At 39.5% G+C, this 19,530-nt stretch overlaps 2 protein-coding genes across 4 annotated transcripts in view; one reads left to right on the top strand and one right to left on the bottom strand.

The window, feature by feature from the left end:
* LOC5564590 (CD151 antigen) overlaps positions 1–3,036 on the top strand; it is a 44,972-nt gene extending 41,936 nt beyond the window's left edge. For both annotated transcript variants that reach the window (XM_001648890.2, XM_021849779.1), the window contains exons 2-4: positions 1,803–2,042; positions 2,103–2,498; positions 2,559–3,036. In XM_001648890.2, coding sequence (XP_001648940.1) covers positions 1,803–2,042; positions 2,103–2,498; positions 2,559–2,921 — 999 coding nt within the window. In that variant the 3' untranslated portion in view covers positions 2,922–3,036. The remainder of the gene's footprint in view (positions 1–1,802; positions 2,043–2,102; positions 2,499–2,558) is intronic.
* Positions 3,037–3,373: 337 nt separating this feature from the next.
* On the bottom strand, positions 3,374–17,359 carry LOC5564582 (elongator complex protein 4). Of its 2 annotated transcripts, none has more exons than XM_001648891.2 (4): positions 17,309–17,359; positions 17,088–17,250; positions 4,335–4,450; positions 3,374–4,275 (listed from the first exon to the last, which is right to left on the bottom strand). In XM_001648891.2, the coding sequence occupies exons 2-4, from the start codon at positions 17,236–17,238 to the stop codon at positions 3,430–3,432; spliced, it is 1,113 nt and encodes a 370-aa protein (XP_001648941.1). In that variant the 5' UTR covers positions 17,239–17,250; positions 17,309–17,359; the 3' UTR covers positions 3,374–3,429. The 2 variants fall into 2 exon arrangements, with proteins under 2 accessions (XP_001648941.1, XP_021705472.1); XM_021849780.1 differs by having other exon boundaries at positions 17,305–17,324.
* Between the last annotated feature and the right edge of the window lie 2,171 nt (positions 17,360–19,530).

Consider the following 19,530-nt stretch of genomic DNA (forward strand, 5'->3'; position numbering starts at 1 on the left):
CATAAATTTGCCTTATGAAACCAGAATTTGAAAATAAAAAACGTTTTCGCGGCAACCTGGAATCGAACCAAGAACCTTGCGATCGATAGGCCCGAGCGTACATCACGCGCCTATCGACGCCTTGATGAGGAGTGATGCTAAAACGATACATAAAGCGTTCGTATTGCAATATTCGTTCCACCTTTCATAAGGCAAAATGTATGAAATTCGATAGTCCAGTTCGCTGCGTGTAGGCGTCAACCAAATAACCCAGTGTCCCAGTCTCTTCATATCATGCTTATTCTGCGCGGCGTGTGAATCGAGACGAGAGGTGACGTGAGGCAAATAATCTTAATCAAATGGTAGCGAGTCGACATGTTACCGACTCGTCGTTCCTTACATGCCGCACAGAATAAGCACAATTGCATCTGATTCTCGAGTTTATTCTACGTCTGGCGTGAGGTGAGAATTATCGGTGTCCTATAGCAAGGTGACATTTCCATTTGGTTTTCACGGCGAGTCACTTCACTAGAGTCTACATCCGTTGTGCCATCAGACTCCGACACAGGTTGGCGATTCTAATGTGGGATCGGATCGTCAGGCATTTGTAGTCAGCATATGTCTGTGATTTCTTACCTGTTCATTCCTCTAAAAGGGAACAAAGATCTGCATGATACCGATGGGAGCGATAAAATTTGTGACATTCATGGGTACTACTGTGTCACAGCCTACGTAATTGAAAAATACTGAATTGAAACTACGCATGGCTGTACGCCCATGTGGGTTCTCTTGAAATGTTGGTTTGTGCTTTTAGAGTTCATCCAGTTGAAAAGGCATTTTTCGAAATAGCAAAAAATGTTGTATGCAACTCGTTGCAAAACTCGATTTTTTCAGCACTCGTTGTATTTATCCAACTCGGCGAGCCTCGTTGGATAAATGTACAACTCGTGCTGAAAAAATCATCATTTTGCAACTTGTTGCATAAATAACTATTCTGGGCGAATTAATAAAAAAGCAATACCAGCAAACTTTCTGACAAAAAATCGTAAAAGAATTGCTCGATGATATCTGTGCAGGTATTTTATGATAATCTTTTAACTCATAATCATATCAAATATTTCAATCATTTGATAGGGTTTCTGCACTATTCCATGGAAATATCTTGGCCGTTTTTCTCTATCTGTGTTTTCGTTGAACACGTCCAGCTTGAATAGAATGGCAGACAGCGCTCGGCGACGTTTAGGTGTCGGCCAGGGTAGACGCGTCACGCGAAGCGTGTTATTGCCTGAGAAGGAATAACAATTATTAATAATGAAATGTCAAACTCCAAAGGATTTTCGCGTTGCTTCGCGTTGCTTCGCGTGACGCGTCTATCCTGGCCGACACCTTAGAATCTTATGTTGGTTCAGTGCGAAGGGGTGACGCGAAGAATGACGAAAAATATTGTGCATTTCTTTCATAACTGGGCTGCGAAGTGCGAAAATCTGAATTAAAGTGTGAAGTGAAAGAAATTTACAATATTTTTCGTTGACTTTTTACGGCGTTGTTTCGTCGTGGCGTCCTTGTTAGTCATTGAAGACAAAGAAAATGACGATCTTTTACGCACTGATTTTTTTTTATTTTTCGTCATCGAAAATGTTTATTACCAACATTGCTTCGAAGTTTTTCTGTCCGTTGTAGGTTTTGCAAGTTACACATTATTTGCGTTATGCAAAAATTGATCAAATCAGCCTATGTCCACTAAGTGCCATTAATAACTTTGATTTTGCATAAACTGAGTATACTAACATTATCTTCATACTTCTATCTTCCAAATACTGCAGCTATGCGGTGTCACACTTCTCGCCACGGGATTCTACATGTTCACCGACGCACCCCGGATATTGCTGTCCCGTTTGCTGATCTCCGCAACTGAACATCACAAAACTGCTCTCTCAGAGCTCGAGCAGCCCCTGTTCTACTATGTGGCGCTCGGACTCACCATAGCGGGCCTGGTGGCCATCACGGCCGCCCTCCTCGGATGCTGGGCATCCTGCATGAATACGTATTGTGTACTCACTATCGTAAGATCTATTGATTCATAGTTGATGTTCAAATCTACTAACCTTGCCGTCTGCTTCCAGTACTTCCTTATTATTCTTTCGCTCCTGGTTGGGGAGTTCGGCGTGTGCCTCATGATCACCGCATGGCCACAGTGTCTCGGCTTAAACCTAGATGAAACGGCCATGGTCAAAGCACTGCAGGGTAGTTACGGTGTCCCCGGTCACGAGCAGTTCACCGCCGCCATGGACCTGGCGCAAACCATCTTCGAGTGCTGTGCCATCAATACGGCCATCAACTACGACACCTCCCTGTGGAAGCTGCAGAGCTTGGGCAAGAAGGAGCTGACCGTCCCGCTAACCTGCTGTCGGCTGCAGAATCGCTACGAGTTCTCTGCCTATCTGGATCCGATGCCGATGAATCTGACTCTATGCCAAGCGCTGCAACCGCACGATTACGAGGGCAACCGTCATTTGGACGTGAGTGGCGTCATAGGGTTCGTAACATTACCAACTAATTCTCGATCTTTCTCGTTTTAGGGTTGTCTCCACAAAATCGAAGTGTGGTACCGGGAGCAGTACTTCCTGTTCCTCTGCGCCGGTCTTATCGTCGCCGTGGTCGAGTTCTGCGTCCTGCTCAGCATCATCCTCAGCTGTACGAAGCTGCCGCGAAAGTCGGCCAGCATGAGTCCGGAACGGCTTCCTCCGACGGCGGCACTGATGCGACCGGGACGACTCGGAGTGCGGGACAATATCTATGAGCGGGATCTGCCGACGCCGATTCCGGTGCCGACGATCCGCGAGACTTACCTTCAACCCAAAGAATATACCAAAGCGAGGCACGAGATACCATTCAACACCGGATCGCACTACTATCAGATCTCCAAGAGCTATCTGGTGTAGGGAATGAATGGTGTGAAGTGTGTGGTGGCCAGATTTCCTTAGATGTAATGCTAATTAGAGGTTAGAATAAGATTTATAATGTATCGCACTGAAAGAGAGCGTAATTACTGGATGACAATACCTAGGTTCGGTTTTAAAAGAGAGAGAAGCCCCCTTATATCATCCTCAAACCACTCGATCGGGAAGCCTCTGTTCATCTTTTAAGATTATCTTTTATTGACATTTTTGGACTTGTTCAGACTTCTCTAGCCTTTATGAAAAATGGTACAATCTTCTTAAAGTTTATTGGTTTATATAACCTTTTTAGTCTTGCTAACATTTTTGAGGCTTTGGTATGAAATTCTAGTCTTTTATATCATCTTTAGGTTGTATATATTTATATTGATTTGATTTGATGGAATACATTTCTATTAGATGGATTTTTCTTTCAAGTCGACCATTTACCTATTATCTTATCGTAAAAATCATTTATTTCTTAACGAATTTCACCCAACTCTCCTTCACTCATTCAAAAATCCAACTTACTTCCCCCACCTCCCCCCGCACATCCCATCCCCATCGTCGCCGGCTTCTTCTGACCGCTTTCGTCCTTGTCGTCGCCCAGTTCCGGTGGCAGGTGCAACTTCTCGATCACAAACTTCCTGCGGCGCAGCTTGAAAGCCAAATCGCGAGTTTCCGGCACAAACGCCGCCAACGTATTAAGGGCGGAGATCTTAACAATGTCCAGCAGACCGTGGTACTCCTTGAACACCGGATTGGCTTCCTTGTCCGAGCCGGCAAACGACTCCAGTGCGATGCAGTAGTCGACCTGGTCGATTAGGCGATCGTACAGACGGTGGTTGTCCCCTTCCAGGTGGTGGAAGAGGTGCGTTGGGAGCGTTATCAGACAACAGGAGAGGGTGTTGCGGACAAAGGATTTCAGGATAGTGAGGAACTTGACGAGGTCCGAGGGGAAGTTCTTATCGTACCAAAGGGGGGAACCGATGGAGTTGAGGCAGATTCGCAAAAGGTTCTTGTCCTTGATCTCGGTGTTCGATTGATCAAACTGAGGCTGTTTGGCTTTCAGATGGATTGCGTCCAGCAGCGATTGAAAGCTGGAGTTGGTGAAGGTTTTGGAAGGTGCTTCAGGGCATTTTGTACCGTCCCAGTAGGTGATGTCGTGCTTGGTAAGTTCCGATTCGTCGATTTGCTTGGACAGATCGAAAAAGTGACCCAACTGGGTGCTGGACTTTTGCTCCAAATCAACTACGCCGAGTTTGTTGTACCGGAAAGCGATACGCATCTCTTCCGGGGCTTGATTTTGGGGGGTTCGCTCCGGTTCGGTTTCCTTCACAGGGGTAGGGAGCTTTTTCATCTAGAATGGTACAATTTTATATAACAAAGAGATATAAATTCTGCTATGGACCTTCTTACCAATTGCACTGAATCTTCCTCCAAAGAAGCAACAAATGTGGAATGACTGTTGATGAGCCCCTCGGCTAGGAAATATTTGGTCAGCACTCGGGAGTAGTTCGCATATTTGTCCTCTTCTGTTGAATGAGAATAAATGGGCAAAAATGCCTTGAAGAATGTCAAAGTTGTATCGAATACAGATGAAGTAGCTGGCGATGAATATCAAGCAGGTACCAATATGAAGATTGGTTTCAGTTAATTGAAGAATTTAAAGGTGTTCCAATTAGAGATGGACAAAATGCCTCATTTTAGTGAACGGATCCGATCCGAATCACACATTTTAATGAACCCGATCTTTGGAACGGTTCGGTGGCTCAGCGGCTCGTAAAGAAAGGGCGAACTAAAAAGGGCACTTTCAGCCTTTGTTTAGTGTACCCAACGGACCCCTTTGATTTTGCTGGGAAACGTTTCGTAATGTATTTTTCGTTGGGCTCACTTTTGTTTGCTGCAAGCGTCCTACTGAGCGTACGAAAAAAAGAGCAGTTCATTCCCTGTTACGCGACATGTGTCGTACCTTTCATATCTTTCGCTCTCTTACTCTTTGTACATTCTTCCGCAGAAACTCATGATAATATACTCAGCCGATTTCGCTTACCCGATCCAAAAGGAAGGGGCAAAATGTGCTTTGTCATTCGAATTGGCTCTTTTTCTCTCTACACTGAGACAAAAATACTTAGGTTTTCCATAAATCAAGACTTATGAACCAGCCAAATTATGGTTTCATTGCACGCTTAAACATTTCGAAAATGGGATCATAAGTTTCATAAGTGAGAGCTTTGAATTCTTTAACAACAATTACTTGAAATAATTATCATAGCAATCGCTAGAAGAACTACTCCGCTTTCGATGTTGGCTACAAGTTAATCGAAAATAGATCACATGTTATCAAAACATGTCAATTTTTGAGCACGCCTGAAATAAAAGGCGAATAATGTTATCAATTGATAATTCGAATTACATTATTATCATTCCGTTTATTTCCGAATTTCATTGCTTGACTTATGAAATTTATTACTGAAATTCTTCACCAAAATCATAAGTAAAACTTAAAAATTTCAATAATAATCGTTGTGGCGCCAAATCATAATTATTCCTTAAGAAATTATTAAGTTTTTTGCCTCAGTGTATGTTTCATCTGTCTGTATCTAAGTGAGCGGGAGTAATTAGGGTTTATTCGCAAATTTCATAACGCCAAAAATGACCATATTTGACACCCACCCACCCCCTCGTAACGCATTTAGTATGAATATTTTTCAAATTTTGTATGAGCTGTAACATACTCAAGATACCCACCCACCCCCTTTAGAGTTATGAAATTTGTGAATGGGCCCATAGTTGTTTGGCTGAGTATGCTGAGACTGCGGAGCTGCAGCTAACTATGTTTGCATGAGTGCCGTGGCGCGCAAAACAAGGCACGTGTCGAGTGTTGTAATAAAGCCGAGAAACGAACGAAGAAGAATAGAAGAAATCGGTTCGTTCTTTTCCCGGGTCATTTTTTGTCCGATCCGTTTCTGAACCGACTCTCACCAAAAAAAGAGCCACGGATCACTCGTTCTTTTGAGTTATCCGGATCTTTTTGCCCATCTCTAGTTCCAATTATGGTACAAAAATGGATAGGTAAATGGTTCGGCATAATTCGCGTATTACGAGTCGTACAATTTCGAAGTGAAATCTTTGATGACGCTTAACGATGCATGGGCATCAACTAGAGCAGTGATTCCCAAAGTGGGCGAATTCGCCCGCCTGGGGGCGATTTTCGGGTTCAGGGGGGCGAAAATTTGGAAAACTGAATTTGGGGGGCGAAAACGCATAGAAAGGGGGCGAAAATACAAGTAATGAAATGAAAGAATCATAGAAATTATAGGAGATTCAACTATGTTACCTCTATTTGGTTGTACGTTTAAGCATACTTATGTTCGAATCCTAAAAGAACAATCTTTATGAATGTCAAAAGCAACATGATTATATTTTTCAAACATGAATCAGATACTAAGATTTCATCAAAATTTAACGTAGATTTGAATAGTTTTCAATCACAGATATTTACAATGGAAGTATTTCTGAGACATTTGTTGGAGCTGTTGGATTTTCTTGAAACTTATTTCAAAATCAGAACATATATTCAGTTACTTTTTGTAGCGGTACTTAAGATTAGGCAGCTAATGTTTTTATTGGTGGAATCTGTTTCTTTCACAAAAACAAAATCGGAATTTATTTTGGAATTTTGGTTTCATGATACCACCTATTTTGAAACTGTTGTGAAATCTGACGGTCAAAAATCGGGTACTAGGGATAAAATCACTAATTGCTAAATACGGAAAGTTTCAAATATGGCTGACACAAATTTTCATTTTCTATAAAGTCAAATACCATCCAACTCTTTCAAGAAGACGAAAATTATGAAAGGGAGAAGAAAAAGTCATTATATATTTGACCCATAAGATTTTTGAAGTTTTTAAGTTACTAAGCTCAGTAAATCGACGATCGAGAATGGTGCAAATAAAAACACTATTCTTTCATGACTTTCTTCTATAGAATCAACAATAAAAGCTCGTTGAATTACCTTATTCCTTATTTTAACATGTTGCAGAAATCTGTAATGTGATGGATATGCGAATACGTTTCGTTACGGGACAATTTGATTTAGTGGATTTCCTAATCTTACTGAAGAAATATTGTGGTATTGTTAGTGCAGCTGAGAAAACAATTAATAATACTTTGAAAAATAACATCAACTCAATTTTGACGAAATTGCATCGGACTGATTTGCAATTCATGGCCAAATTACTACACTAGTAAACCTGATAGTTTGACAAACTATTTATACATATATTCATTTAGGGGGGCGATTCTTAAATATGTTGGCCGCAAGGGGGCGAAAGTCAAAAAAGTTTGGGAATCACTGAACTAGAGCAATAGCCGGATGGACTCAGAAAAAGGTTTCTCTGTGTCACAAATGTTGTGTTACATGTGTTACACAAATACGCACACGTGTGACAGTTGAGCATTAAACTTTGAATATGTTTTGCATTTGTAATTCCCACCTTATGGATTCGAAGTAGGATTGAAAACATTAAAATTGACCATAGATTCTTCATTAAGAACAATTTTCACATAGAATATTACAGAATACATTTGAAATTGAGAAGGGTTGAAGGTATATTTTTTTCTTTCATGAGTTCATAAGATAAAAAAAACCGTACGTACCATTATTTTAGAACTTATTTTCATGCATAGGGGGACACGGGGCAGTATGGACACCCTAAGGAATTTGCCTATTTTGACTGTAAAAACATGAATATTATACTGTTTTTTATGTGCAGTCTGCTTTTTAAAGTTCTTGAGCATTTGTTAAACATGGTTACATAATCAGGAAAAAAAATATTTTGTTTTCAAAAAAAAGTTTAAAAAAAGCTTATATTTGGTAGTCGCCATCAAGCTAGCGGGGCAAAGTGGACACCCCCATGGGGCAGTATGGACACCTCAATGTTTATAGGAAAATTGTCCTGCGATCGTTCTCAAAACCTCCGAAAATGAAGTACATATTCAGGAAACCATAGTGACAGGATTAAAAACAATTTACGACATTTTTCGTAGAGATGCTTTCAAGATTGCCTCCAGGTTAGTTTTAATCAAGAATTGACGATTTTCAACCGATTTGTGGTTCCACTTCATAATTATTGCATTGAATGCTAAATAATTTCGGATAATTTTGTGTTAGAAGTTATATTTCTTCCTTTTTGAAGTGCCAGCTCTACTTTGCCACCCGGTGTCCATATTGCCCCAACAGTATAAGAAATTTCCATATAAGTTTTTCAATGTCTTAAAGTACCAGAAAAAAATCTACTATATTTTTGAATATAGCATAAATAATTGAAGATTCAATCAAGAGCTACATTATCGGTCAACTTGCAGTCATTTGCTTCTGAAACCTTATTTAGTGAGGTGTGAATGTTATAATTTTCGAACCAAATAAAATCATGCTCAATTTTTCGATTTAAAATCAATGTTTTGAACATTTTTTCTGAAATTTTAGTGGATAGTTTACTCTTCCGATAGGCAACTGAAATATTGTTTGCATTGAAAGTGCAAAAGTATTCGCCTGTGCAAAGATACAGGGGGTGTCCATTCTGCCCCCGGTACCCCTATAGGGTAAATCGCCAAATGTTGAACGGTTAAGATAGACGTTTTTATGCTATTTGATTTTAATGGAAATTCTGATAGGAAGGTTGCTAAAAAAAGCATTCAATACTGTAGGCGATTGTTTAACATTATTGCTGTTACATTTTTTGGCACTGTAATGTCCATTTTGAAATAAAAAATATATATTTGGAAAGATAGTTCTATACCCAATTGTTGAACGCATACATAATACATCTTATCCTAATGTTGAACGATTGTCGCCAAATGTTGATCGCTTTACTCCCGGATTCATTCAACTTGCAAGTTCGCGCTCCACGTCGGTTGTGAGGACAGGGTAAGGTCCGCGAAGCACTTTCCCTGACGACTCTGGGCTGAGACGGAATGAATCGTCCCCTTCGGCACTCCATAGACTTTAGCGGCTTCTCCTAATGTACATTACCTTCGACATTACAGCATCAATCGAGATTGAGGTTATACTCCGGATAATTCGGCAGCCGATGCGTAATTTCAATCATGATGTAAACAAACAAACGGTGATGGCATTGATGCCATAGTGAAGATAGTGAAATTCGAAAAAGTTTCAGGATATAGCCAGGGATGCAATTAATTACACTTTACTGAATTGCGTTTTTCATCATTGAAACAGACACCATTATAGGATTTTTTGTAATAATTATTCAACAGATATTTAAAGCAATAAACAATACTATATTGTGTAATGCTACATTCCATTTGAATATAAGTGTTTTCTACGAAAATTAAAAATCTGGCAATACTGTTGATGAAACCAAGACGGTCATGTTATGCTAGTGTTCAACAAATGGAAAATGTACGTGAAACAAAAGTGCAATTGAAAATGTTTTTATGTAATTAATAGGTAAATTGTACGGATATTTAGAAAATAACTAAAGTAGACTTTTACTGATATCGTAAATAGGTGCCTAACCCAATAAACGTAGTATGTTTTACTACACAGCTTATTTCATAGCAGCCCCAGCTTAAGTTTTTTCTAAGAGAATAGCAATTTTCGTTTCACCTACCGATAAAAAATTTCAATCAATATTTCGTTTAATAAAATAATGTGCTAATTAAATTTATTGTGTCCAATAGTACAGCTAACTTACAAAATAATATGTATAATTTATTGAAACTGTTTGAAAATGGTTCAATTTCCTGTTTTAATATGGTTTTCACAGATCGTTCAACATTTGGGTACCGTTCAACAATTAGCGAATTACCCTAGCTCATAAAAATTAAGAATAAGCTTGATAATATCATCCTCAAAATTGTGTATTCTGACGAATTTGAAAAAAAAAAAATCTTCCAGTACCGGTATTTTACCGGTATTACCGGTACTGAGTGTTTCAGTATTAGTACCGGTACTCGTCAAAAGGGGGAACCCTATCCTGAAGGTTTGCCTCCTAGACGAATTTCTTGAAGAGCCTGTTGGACCCATTATAGTCTCTGAAGGATTCTCTGGAGCCTGTGCAATTTTGTATCGGGAATCAATGCAAGCAGAATCAGGAAAAACGATGCCTCCCATTAAAAAAAGAGACTTTTTAGAGATTTGCATTAAAAGAGGGACCAAGGCTCTAAAAATCAACCTACTATCAGCCTTGTCGTTAGGATCACTTATTACATCAACTTGTATTATCATTATTAATGAAATATATGAATATCCTTTACATTTATATTCTTTTTCAATCACGTGCCGTCTCCGTTTTTTTTTTCTTAACATCAAAATGAATCTAATAGCAAAAGTTTTCAAAAGAAACTGAGGATTCTTAAAAATTGTTTCATCAAGCAAAAACTCCATCAAATGTTTGACTGGAATTTCTTAAATAATTCTGCAGAAAAAATCTTTTTCTGAAAATCGTCACAGAATGCTCCTAATATTTGTAAAATATGCCACAAACATCAGTGGGAATTTGATCAATTCATTCTTTAGAAACTAACCGTGGGAGTTCTTAAGAAATTGCCTTGAAAATCGTCAACAAAAAATTCAGCAATACTTTGACAGATCATATCAAGAGTGATCGTAATTTAAGAAATGCTGTGCTGTGTATAACACGATGGGACTGGGCATCCAAAGATTCTTCAAGAAATTACTGTGAAAGTTCGAGAAACTACTTCCAGGAACGCTCATGGCAATTTGTCCCAAAACATTTACGGGGTTGGTCGTTCTTTGAGAAACCATCCATTGATTCATTCAAAAATGCCGTAGAGGATTACTTCATTTGTTTTTTTTTCCTAACGTTTAAAGAGTTTCTTGTAACAATTCTTACAGTTAGTTTCCTATCGATATTCTCAATCGTTCTCCACACGAGCTTGTATGTATATTGAACAGATGATAAATACATAGTTTAATTTAATTTTCAAGCTTTCCGCTGTTTTTTTTTGTTCGTGGGTAGGACAATCCTTTGAGCTATTGCCGGTCAAAGCAAACAGTGAGATTCTCTGAAGATTTTTTCTCCTTAGCTGGAGTTCCTCCTGTGAAACCTGTTCTTGAATGATGTCGTGATGAATGTATGTTGCGGAAATGACGGACAGAATTTCCGGCATCATACAGTTAACTCTCCCTTACTTGATATTCCGTATCTCGATATCGAGTTAGAGAACCATAGTCAAAGTTGGTTTTAACGACTAACTTGATGGTCTCTTGGATCGCAGTTGCACTGTTTTTGTGGTCTGTAAGTCGATACCTCCCTAACTCGATGGTCCCTTCAATATCGAGTTAGGGAAAGTTGACGTTAGTTCTCTTGTGAATACAAGAATGTTCAAAATTCTTCAATACTGCATTTATATTTTCTTTCAATCTCGAACACAAAATCCTTAACCATCGACACAAAAGATGGCCTATTTCTCTTCTTTGCTTGCATATCTGGCTTACAGTTTGGTTTAACTATTCCTTTGGACTTGGAGATTGTCCTGTTCCTCCTGCCAGAATTGAAACTTACGGCTGGTTTGCTGCCGACAAGAAAAATAGTCGCTTATTTCGATACTTGGAAAATTTCCTCCAAGAAATAGTTAAGAAGATCGCAGTATGCATTTCCGGAAAAAATGTCATTTCAAATGAGGCTCTCTGTAGAAAATTTCTTGACCCATTTAGGTTAAATGAAACAGTTTATTTAGGCCTCACTTACATGGCTCTCTTGACCACAATACATAGTTCAAAGTCGTGAATCTCATAATAAAACAATCCATGAGACCAATGGTGGGAATAATAATACTAGTAGGCTTGAATCTCGCGCAATAGCCTGTGTTGGATGCATGAATACTCTGAATCAGTAGTGTCATTGAAGACTGTAAATGAGGGAAATACCATTTTGATTCATATTCCGAACACTTAAGGCCAACAGTGATTTCAAACGCCTCTGATGGGCATAAATTAGCAGACATCTGTAAAAATTTAAATTTCTACGCAAAGTCTAACTGTTAGCTGTTGGAGGTGTCGAAAAATGTGAATTTGAACTCGTTTAGTATTGTTTTTACGTAAAAGTATGGAACAACATTTTGATTCAAATGCCGAACACTCTGTTTATTCTGTCTCATATTCCGAACACCTTGATTCAAATTCCGAACAGCACGAATAAATCGCATTCAAATGAATAATTTCACAAATAAATTTATCTGAGCTGGTTCTACTGGTCTCGAACTAGAGAATCATCACTACTCCCGAAGTATAAAGAAGATTGGAAGACGTTAAAACTGAATTGCAATTGACTGCTATTTCCTTGTAATTTGATGACATATTTCAGCGAAACATTTCAACCAAATCGCCATACAAAAACCGAGTGTTCGGAATATGAGTCTGTTCGGAATTTGAGACAAAACGGTAGAACATTTGACGTTGCTCTAATCAACGAGTATTTTGCTACTTTGAAGACATTTTGTCTACAGTAGCGATAGACTGGCTTTGCTGATTTTGATTTGCTGCGCTTGCCTACTGTAGTGTTAATATCTTGTCTTTTTCCAACTCTGCATGAGACAGCTCAGATCTGTTGGCTTTTTGTTTCCAATGAAGTTTTAATCTTTCCAGATTGGAGTGCAGCTCAATCACAAAGGAAGCTGTGAAGCTCTGAAAGTACCGGTTTGCTTCCATTAGGGTTGCATGTACACTTTAAACTATGACTCCTATTCCATTTTTATTCAAATTTCGTACAGCTTCAAAATCCGGTCACTCTACTTTGTATTGGAAACATTTCACACGAAATGTTTTAATATTTGTCGTTCAAAAGTTCCCACTTTCGAAGCCAGTCTCGCAGCTCAGGATATATATTTAATACAGGTAGAAAAAGAATTGCTACTGAAATAATTTCGCAGTGCACAAACAAAGAAAATTAAGGGAAGTTTTATTGATTTACATCGATTTTATTTTACAACAGTACAAGAATTTCTAGATTGTATCAGACTTTTTCATCGTCATCAGTACAATCCAGAATCGCCTTTTCCGCTAAGATGCGCCGAAATCACTTCTGCTGGTAGAATAACTTTCAGAAGAATTGTTTCCCGTTCTGGCTTAATTCCTCGGGGTTGTTGCTTAAATTTTCGACCAGTAATCAGATCGAAGTTGGGCAATGTTATTATTGTAAGCTGTTTTTATTTCGAGAACAGCATGACACCATGCAATACTGTATCCGAGTCCAACGGTTCAGCGTAGTTCAGCACAAAGCTTCCTTTTCGAATCACAACTTATTTAAGGCCCAAGTAAAAGTGGTGCAAAAGTCAAAACTGAAAAGAGCAGTTTTCTCTTTTTATAAAGACAAATCGAAGAAAATTAAAACACACAGCTCTTTTATTTGCCAAATAAAATGGCTGTGTATTTTTATTTGCATCAATTTGTTGTTTTAAAAGGAGAAAACTGCTTTTTTCAGTTCTGACTTTTTTGCCATTTTCTCTTGCGCTTTAATGTTTTCCATGTACGGCCGGAACGTTGACGAATACGGTCTTCCTTCAAGATTTTAAGCCCGATGTTCATTTTACACCCAAAATCGACAAGCTTTACTTGGTGGGATAAACGGCACTTCTTGGCGTTGTATCTCGTTTTCAATTCCCGTCGTATGTTCGGTGCTCTCCAACTATTTCAAATAGCTTACCCAATGCTCAGGGTACGTCTTCGGTGGAAACTGAAAGCTGCCATCGCCACCAGCATTGCCGAAACAACCGTTCTTATCGTCGAAGCCAGTGAAGTCCAATAGTTCACATGTAAAGATCGATGCATCATAGTAGGCACTGATACCGTTATGCGTTTATTCTCGTACATTGAAGAGCAAATAAACGCAGTCACGCGTACATTTTCCCGCATATTAACTAATTATTTGAGAAAATTATAAAAACATACATTACCTGCTGGGCGTGGCCGCAATCGAGGAGCTAAAACATGCGGTGGATTAGGGATGTATGTGCAAAAGGGTATAAAAGCAGTCCCTTTCTTGAAATCTACACATGATCCAAGCGTTCCATTAGCCTCACGGTTCGAATACCTAGCGGTGCGCACTAGTCTGAATGACCTTAACATCTGCGTCGCAGTGGTTTATAATCCTTCTTGTTCGAACCCAAACTTCAGTAGGTGCTACGAAAAGCTTCAACTCGATCTGCTGGAACATGACTTTGATCTGGTGTACGTAATAGGTGATTTCAACGTGAATATTACCGCTCCTGTTACATCTGCGAACCTGTCTGCGCTTCGTCAGATCAACTCGACATTCAATATGACCGTGCTGCCTACTGGACCAACACGCATAACAGAACACAGCTCCAGTACAATTGACCTCCTTATCACGAATTCACCGGATATCGTGCTTAAATCGAAAACATCATCCGCTAACGCAATTTCTGATCATGAAGTTGTATATCTTTTGGCGGACATCAAGGTGCGTAAGGCTGCTGCTCAAATTATTAGAGCAAGGAATATGCGTGGTATCGATCAATTGCAGTTGCAAGCTGCATTTCAAGAAAAAGACGTTCAACCATTCTACAATGCATTGGATGTAGAAACGAAGACAAATTGGATCTGTGATGAACTTAAAGAACTGCTGGATCGCTTTGCCCCGGAAAGGAACATTGTTGTTCGTGACCGACGCACACCATGGATCACACCAGAAATCGAACAAGCCGTTAAGTTAAGGGATCTTGCTTTCGCTCTGTATAGACGGAACCCAAATAGAGCTCGCGACGATGTCCGATGGCGGGATTATACCAGCAAACGGAATAAGGCCAGTTCGCTAATTTTCGCAGCGAAAAAACGCTACTCCGAACAGCATTTTAGCCCAAACCTGCCTGCTAAAAAACTCTGGAACAACCTCAGAAGGGAAGGCGTTCACAACAATCCCAAAAAGAATTCACCATCCGAAGGAATTGATGCTGAAGAACTCAATCAGTTTTTTACGGAAGGTCACAGACAGCAAACAGTCAATCTTCATCCGTTTCCTGCTGAACCCCAACATCGAACAGAAATTGACCACGGAGCAGCCGCTTTTAATTTTCGACGTACCGATGTCAACGAAATTTGCCGTAAAATCTTCGAGAGTCAGACAAACGCCACAGGAACGGACTGCATCCCAATTTCTTTTGTCAAACTCCTGTGTCCTTTCATCCTTCCCCCTCTATCTCATCTGTTCAATTTTATTATCGACACGAGTTCATTCCCAGCAGCATGGAAAAAAGCAATTATCACCCCTATCCCCAAATCCTCAAATCCGACGGCGCCGAAAGACTTTCGTCCGATTAGTGTACTACCGGCGATTTCAAAAGTACTCGAGAAAATCCTTCTAGCTCAAATTTATGAGCACCTCAACGAAGCTAACCCACCATTACTTGCCTGCAACCAGTCTGGGTATAGAAAGGGCTTTAGCACTACAACAGCTCTCACGAAAGTAGTACATGACATCTATACCAGCTTCGATGGCAACCGCTGCACAGTGATGGTGTTGGTGGACTTTTCGCTTGCATTCAACAGTGTGAATCACCGGCTATTGGAAGAAAAACTGCTGAATGAATTCCGATTCTCTCGTGAAGCTTGCGGACTGATCTCCTCCTTTCTTGAAGGACGTTCGCAGGCAGTCCGGCTTGGATATACGTTATCAGCAGAAAGAAATGTTTCAGAAGGTACACCACAGGGTTCATGCCTTAGTGCACTGCTGTTCAGCCTGTACATTAACAGTTTGCCTGGAGTGCTGAGATGTGAGTGGCAACTGTATGCGGACGACCTCCAAATTTACCTTTCCGGACCAGCCGATGAAGTTGACCGTCTTGTGCGAAATATCAATGAAGATCTAGCTGCAATAGCTGAATGGGCGGCACAGAACGGCCTGTCGCCGAATCCGAAGAAAACACAAACGATAATTTTCAGTAAAAACGGCTCCGTAACACCACAACAAGATATCATCTTCGGGGACACGGTGATCCCGCTGTGCAATCATGTCACAAATCTCGGACTTCACATGGACAATAAATTATCCTGGGTGCATCAGGTCAACGATGTTACGATGAAGGTCTACAACACTCTACGAGTCGTCAGAAGATTTGGAACGATGTTATCTCTTCCGATACGACTCAAGCTTGTGCAAGCCGTGATGATACCCTTCTTCACCTATGTCGATGTGGTATACTACCCCGGGCTTTCAGCGGCTCTTCGTCAACAGTTGCATCGTTGCTTCAAATCATGTCTTCGTTTCACGCACAACCTTCGACGTCGTGATTCAACAGCTACCGTCCGAAATTCCATCCTAGGACATGACCTACCAACCAATTATCAACTTCGTGTATGTTGTTTCATGAAGCAAGCATTTGAGAAGTCTTTGCCCGGTTATCTCATGCAGCACATACAACACGGACGTCAAGAACGCACAGCCAATCTTATTGTTCCCAGGCACTCAACATCGGGTGGCAAAAGTGTACTGGTGAATGGCGCAATATGCTGGAATGGACTACCCATAGAAATCAAACAAGAACGAAGATTGAATGCCTTCAAGAAAGCAATAATTAGGCTAGAATAGCTCTTGACTTTTCATTTAATCTTTTTCGTAGTTTCTAAATGATTTAGTGATTCGTAAATGTTTGTTGTTTCAAAAGTAGATTTTCTTCAAATATATTTGATTTTCCTTGTCCTGATAAAAAGTGTACACTGATAGGATACCGTGATCAATAAAATTACAATTACAATTACAATTACAACAATGTATGTAATACTGTAATGAATAGAGCATTGCACCATTTGAGTCCAAATTTGGGTGCAAAAACACCCAACATTTTCAATTTCATTGGAGTAAATAATGCATAAAAGTGTTCACGACTTCTATCGCGTTTTTCTTAGGTGCGCTGTTTTGCTAGTGGGACTGGTAGGCGCTTATGGGCAGTTCAGCAACCGGTGTTTTACTACCATCTAAGCATTTTTCCTGCAGCAGCGATAGGCGATAACTGTGATTTGCTTGATTTGGCTACTGCAGTGTGAATCTCATAACTTTTCCCAACTCTGTTCATTGATTTAAAAAGAAATCAATTTTTGCGTATCGAAAATTCGGGTTTTCAACACAATTGGCAATATTAAGTCATTAAAGCTATGCTACTTACCGATTGCTATGATCGACCCAATGGGGAAGCCACCGCCGAAAACGTGATCCAAAGATGGATTGCCAGACGACAGAATGGCTTGTCCGCTGTGCAGTGAAGCGCGTGTCCCTTTGATGGTGACCGCTCCGCGGCGCTTGACGAAGCTGGACATTTCGAGATTATCCTAAAATGATAGAGAATTAATCAACAAAAAATCGTGAGTAATTCTGCAATCAACCAACAGTGAACGCTTTCGACTACGAACTGATAAACAAGACACTCGAGATTTTGACAGTTCTCAAATGCGGGTTTGTTTACCTTTGCTGTTCTCAATTTTATCGTGATTATTATGAATGTGTGCGAGCGCGCGCGCTTTTCGTCAACATTGCGAAGCAGGCGAGTTTTTCGAACAGCATTGTGCTCCGCACAAACGGTTCCCTTGCGCAATACGTTACAGTTTCCAATGCATCAGTTCTCGGCAAGGGTGGAACTGGCGGCTCTTTATTGCTACCCCGACGTGTCGCTGGTTCTAAAATGTAAACAACCATACAAAATAACGACCAAACAATGGTGACGGCGTAATCAATTTTCTCGCAAACATCTCTTTTGGTAATTTAGCAGAATTTTCTGATTAAATTGCCAACAGCGCACTGCATTAGCACGTAGCAAATAACTGCTTGCAAACAAATTCTTTCAAGCGCATTGATTACCTGTAATTTTGCGAAGAATGATTTTTACTTTTCCGCGTTAAGCCTTAAAACTGGTTCTGGACTTAGGTTGGCGGCTTTTCAATTTTACTCCCAGTTGACAGCCGCCCTCCACCCTTGGTTCTCGGCACTTTCCATTTGGTTTGCGTCTTCGGTATGATTTTTTGAAGCGTGTGCCTACTATGGTAGTGTGATTCCTATTGGAAAATTTACGCTATTCGTGCAGAAAAGGAAATCCAATGGAATTTGCGATTGATTCTAATTGAAAAAAAATCAGTTGGATGTATTCTTTAAAAAATCGAAGGGTAATATAAAATAATCATCTTATTTTTTTCTTTTGAATGAAATTTTGATCAATATACATCAGTGAATACTAATATCAAGATGATAAAAACACAACATTGTCGACATAATAAATATTGTGGATTCCGCATCATCAAAGACAAATTAAAGACCCCCATGTCCCTTGCAGTTGCCCAACATTTTGTGGCTCATAAGGTAATCTAGAATGCCGTTCAAAGTGTACTGCGATCTGTCAAACTCGGGTACATTTTGCACTACCGAGGGACCAAATGCAGTACTAGAAATGGTACCAAATCTGAGCCCGAGTGGGACGGACCTGGCATCATGAAAAAAAAACGCTCAGATTTTTGGAAAAATCTTAATGGACTTTCTGTTGGAATCCTGTTGAGAACTTGGCAGATGTCTTTCAGGATCGTGGTTGAGTATTTTTTTTTTATCAAAAGCTAAATATTTAGAATTTGTGAGAAGCCAGTCTGTGAGTAAGCGAGATTAGGATTGACAAACTTGGCACTTACACATTAACTTTTGATCCACCTAAATAAAATTTCAGCTTTACTGATAAAATAGCCACACCGCTTAAGGACGTTCATGCAACCTTTATTAAATTAGACTGTTTGAAAAAAATCATTCGTTTTTCTTGATGTGAGTTTCAAATTGAACAGTACAAATAAGATTTATTGTATAAATTAAATTCTAGTAAAGAATCAACATTTTCCTGTGATATGCTGATCTCCTATTTCGTTGGAACTGGTTAAAAAAAATTGAAAGTTCAGATTTATTGCCTGAATTTTTACGCATATGCGTAGGATTATCAATCAATATTGAGAACCAGCCCCAAAAACGAATAACTTCAATTTCAGCTAAAATCTTTCCCATAGATCACACTGTACAAATAAATACATTTCCAAACAGTCAAAATTAAATCCAGTTAGTTAAATCATCATTCACAGCTTCTCGCCGTCGATAGTGCGGATGGTGCATTCCTTCTGTCTAAGCGCATCGGGTTGAATCTTTGTCAACGGAGCAGATAATTAGATTTTGACATGTAACTTCTCCTTTCTCTGGCGTAGAGGGACCAATGTCGGAATGTTTTCTGCTACAATTAGAATTTCAACCAACCGTCATCGCTGTTGGATTGCGTCGGAAGGAGTTTGAGCCATATGTTTAAATTTCGATGCGTTCGATGTGAAGGGCAGAGAGGAACCCTTATTATAAGATAGTTGATGAGATTTTTAAAAATGAACGGAATCATTGTGGAATGCAAAGATTTTTTTACTTTTTTGCTAAGGCTGGCGTTCTTTTTTTTAAGCGAACTATGATTTATTCAAAACCATCATGAGTATCATTTGTATAACATATGTTCTAATCACATTTGGAATACTTATTCATTTGAGATACTAACGAATTCTCAAAGTAAAAATTGTTTGTTTTTTTTCCTTAAAAAAAGTGAGAAT

This window comes from Aedes aegypti, chromosome 3 (genome assembly GCF_002204515.2).
Source record: "Aedes aegypti strain LVP_AGWG chromosome 3, AaegL5.0 Primary Assembly, whole genome shotgun sequence".
Lineage (NCBI taxonomy): Eukaryota > Metazoa > Arthropoda > Insecta > Diptera > Culicidae > Aedes > Aedes aegypti.

Coding starts and splice junctions, on each gene's coding strand:
- LOC5564582 (XM_001648891.2), bottom strand. CDS start 17,238: ATGTCCAGCTTCGTCAAGCGCCGCGGAGCGGTCACCATCAAAGGGACA. Junction 4,451..17,087: donor TGGGTCGATCATAGCAATCG/GTAAGTAGCATA, acceptor CTCATTCAACAG/AAGAGGACAAATATGCGAAC. Junction 4,276..4,334: donor AGGAAGATTCAGTGCAATTG/GTAAGAAGGTCC, acceptor GTACCATTCTAG/ATGAAAAAGCTCCCTACCCC.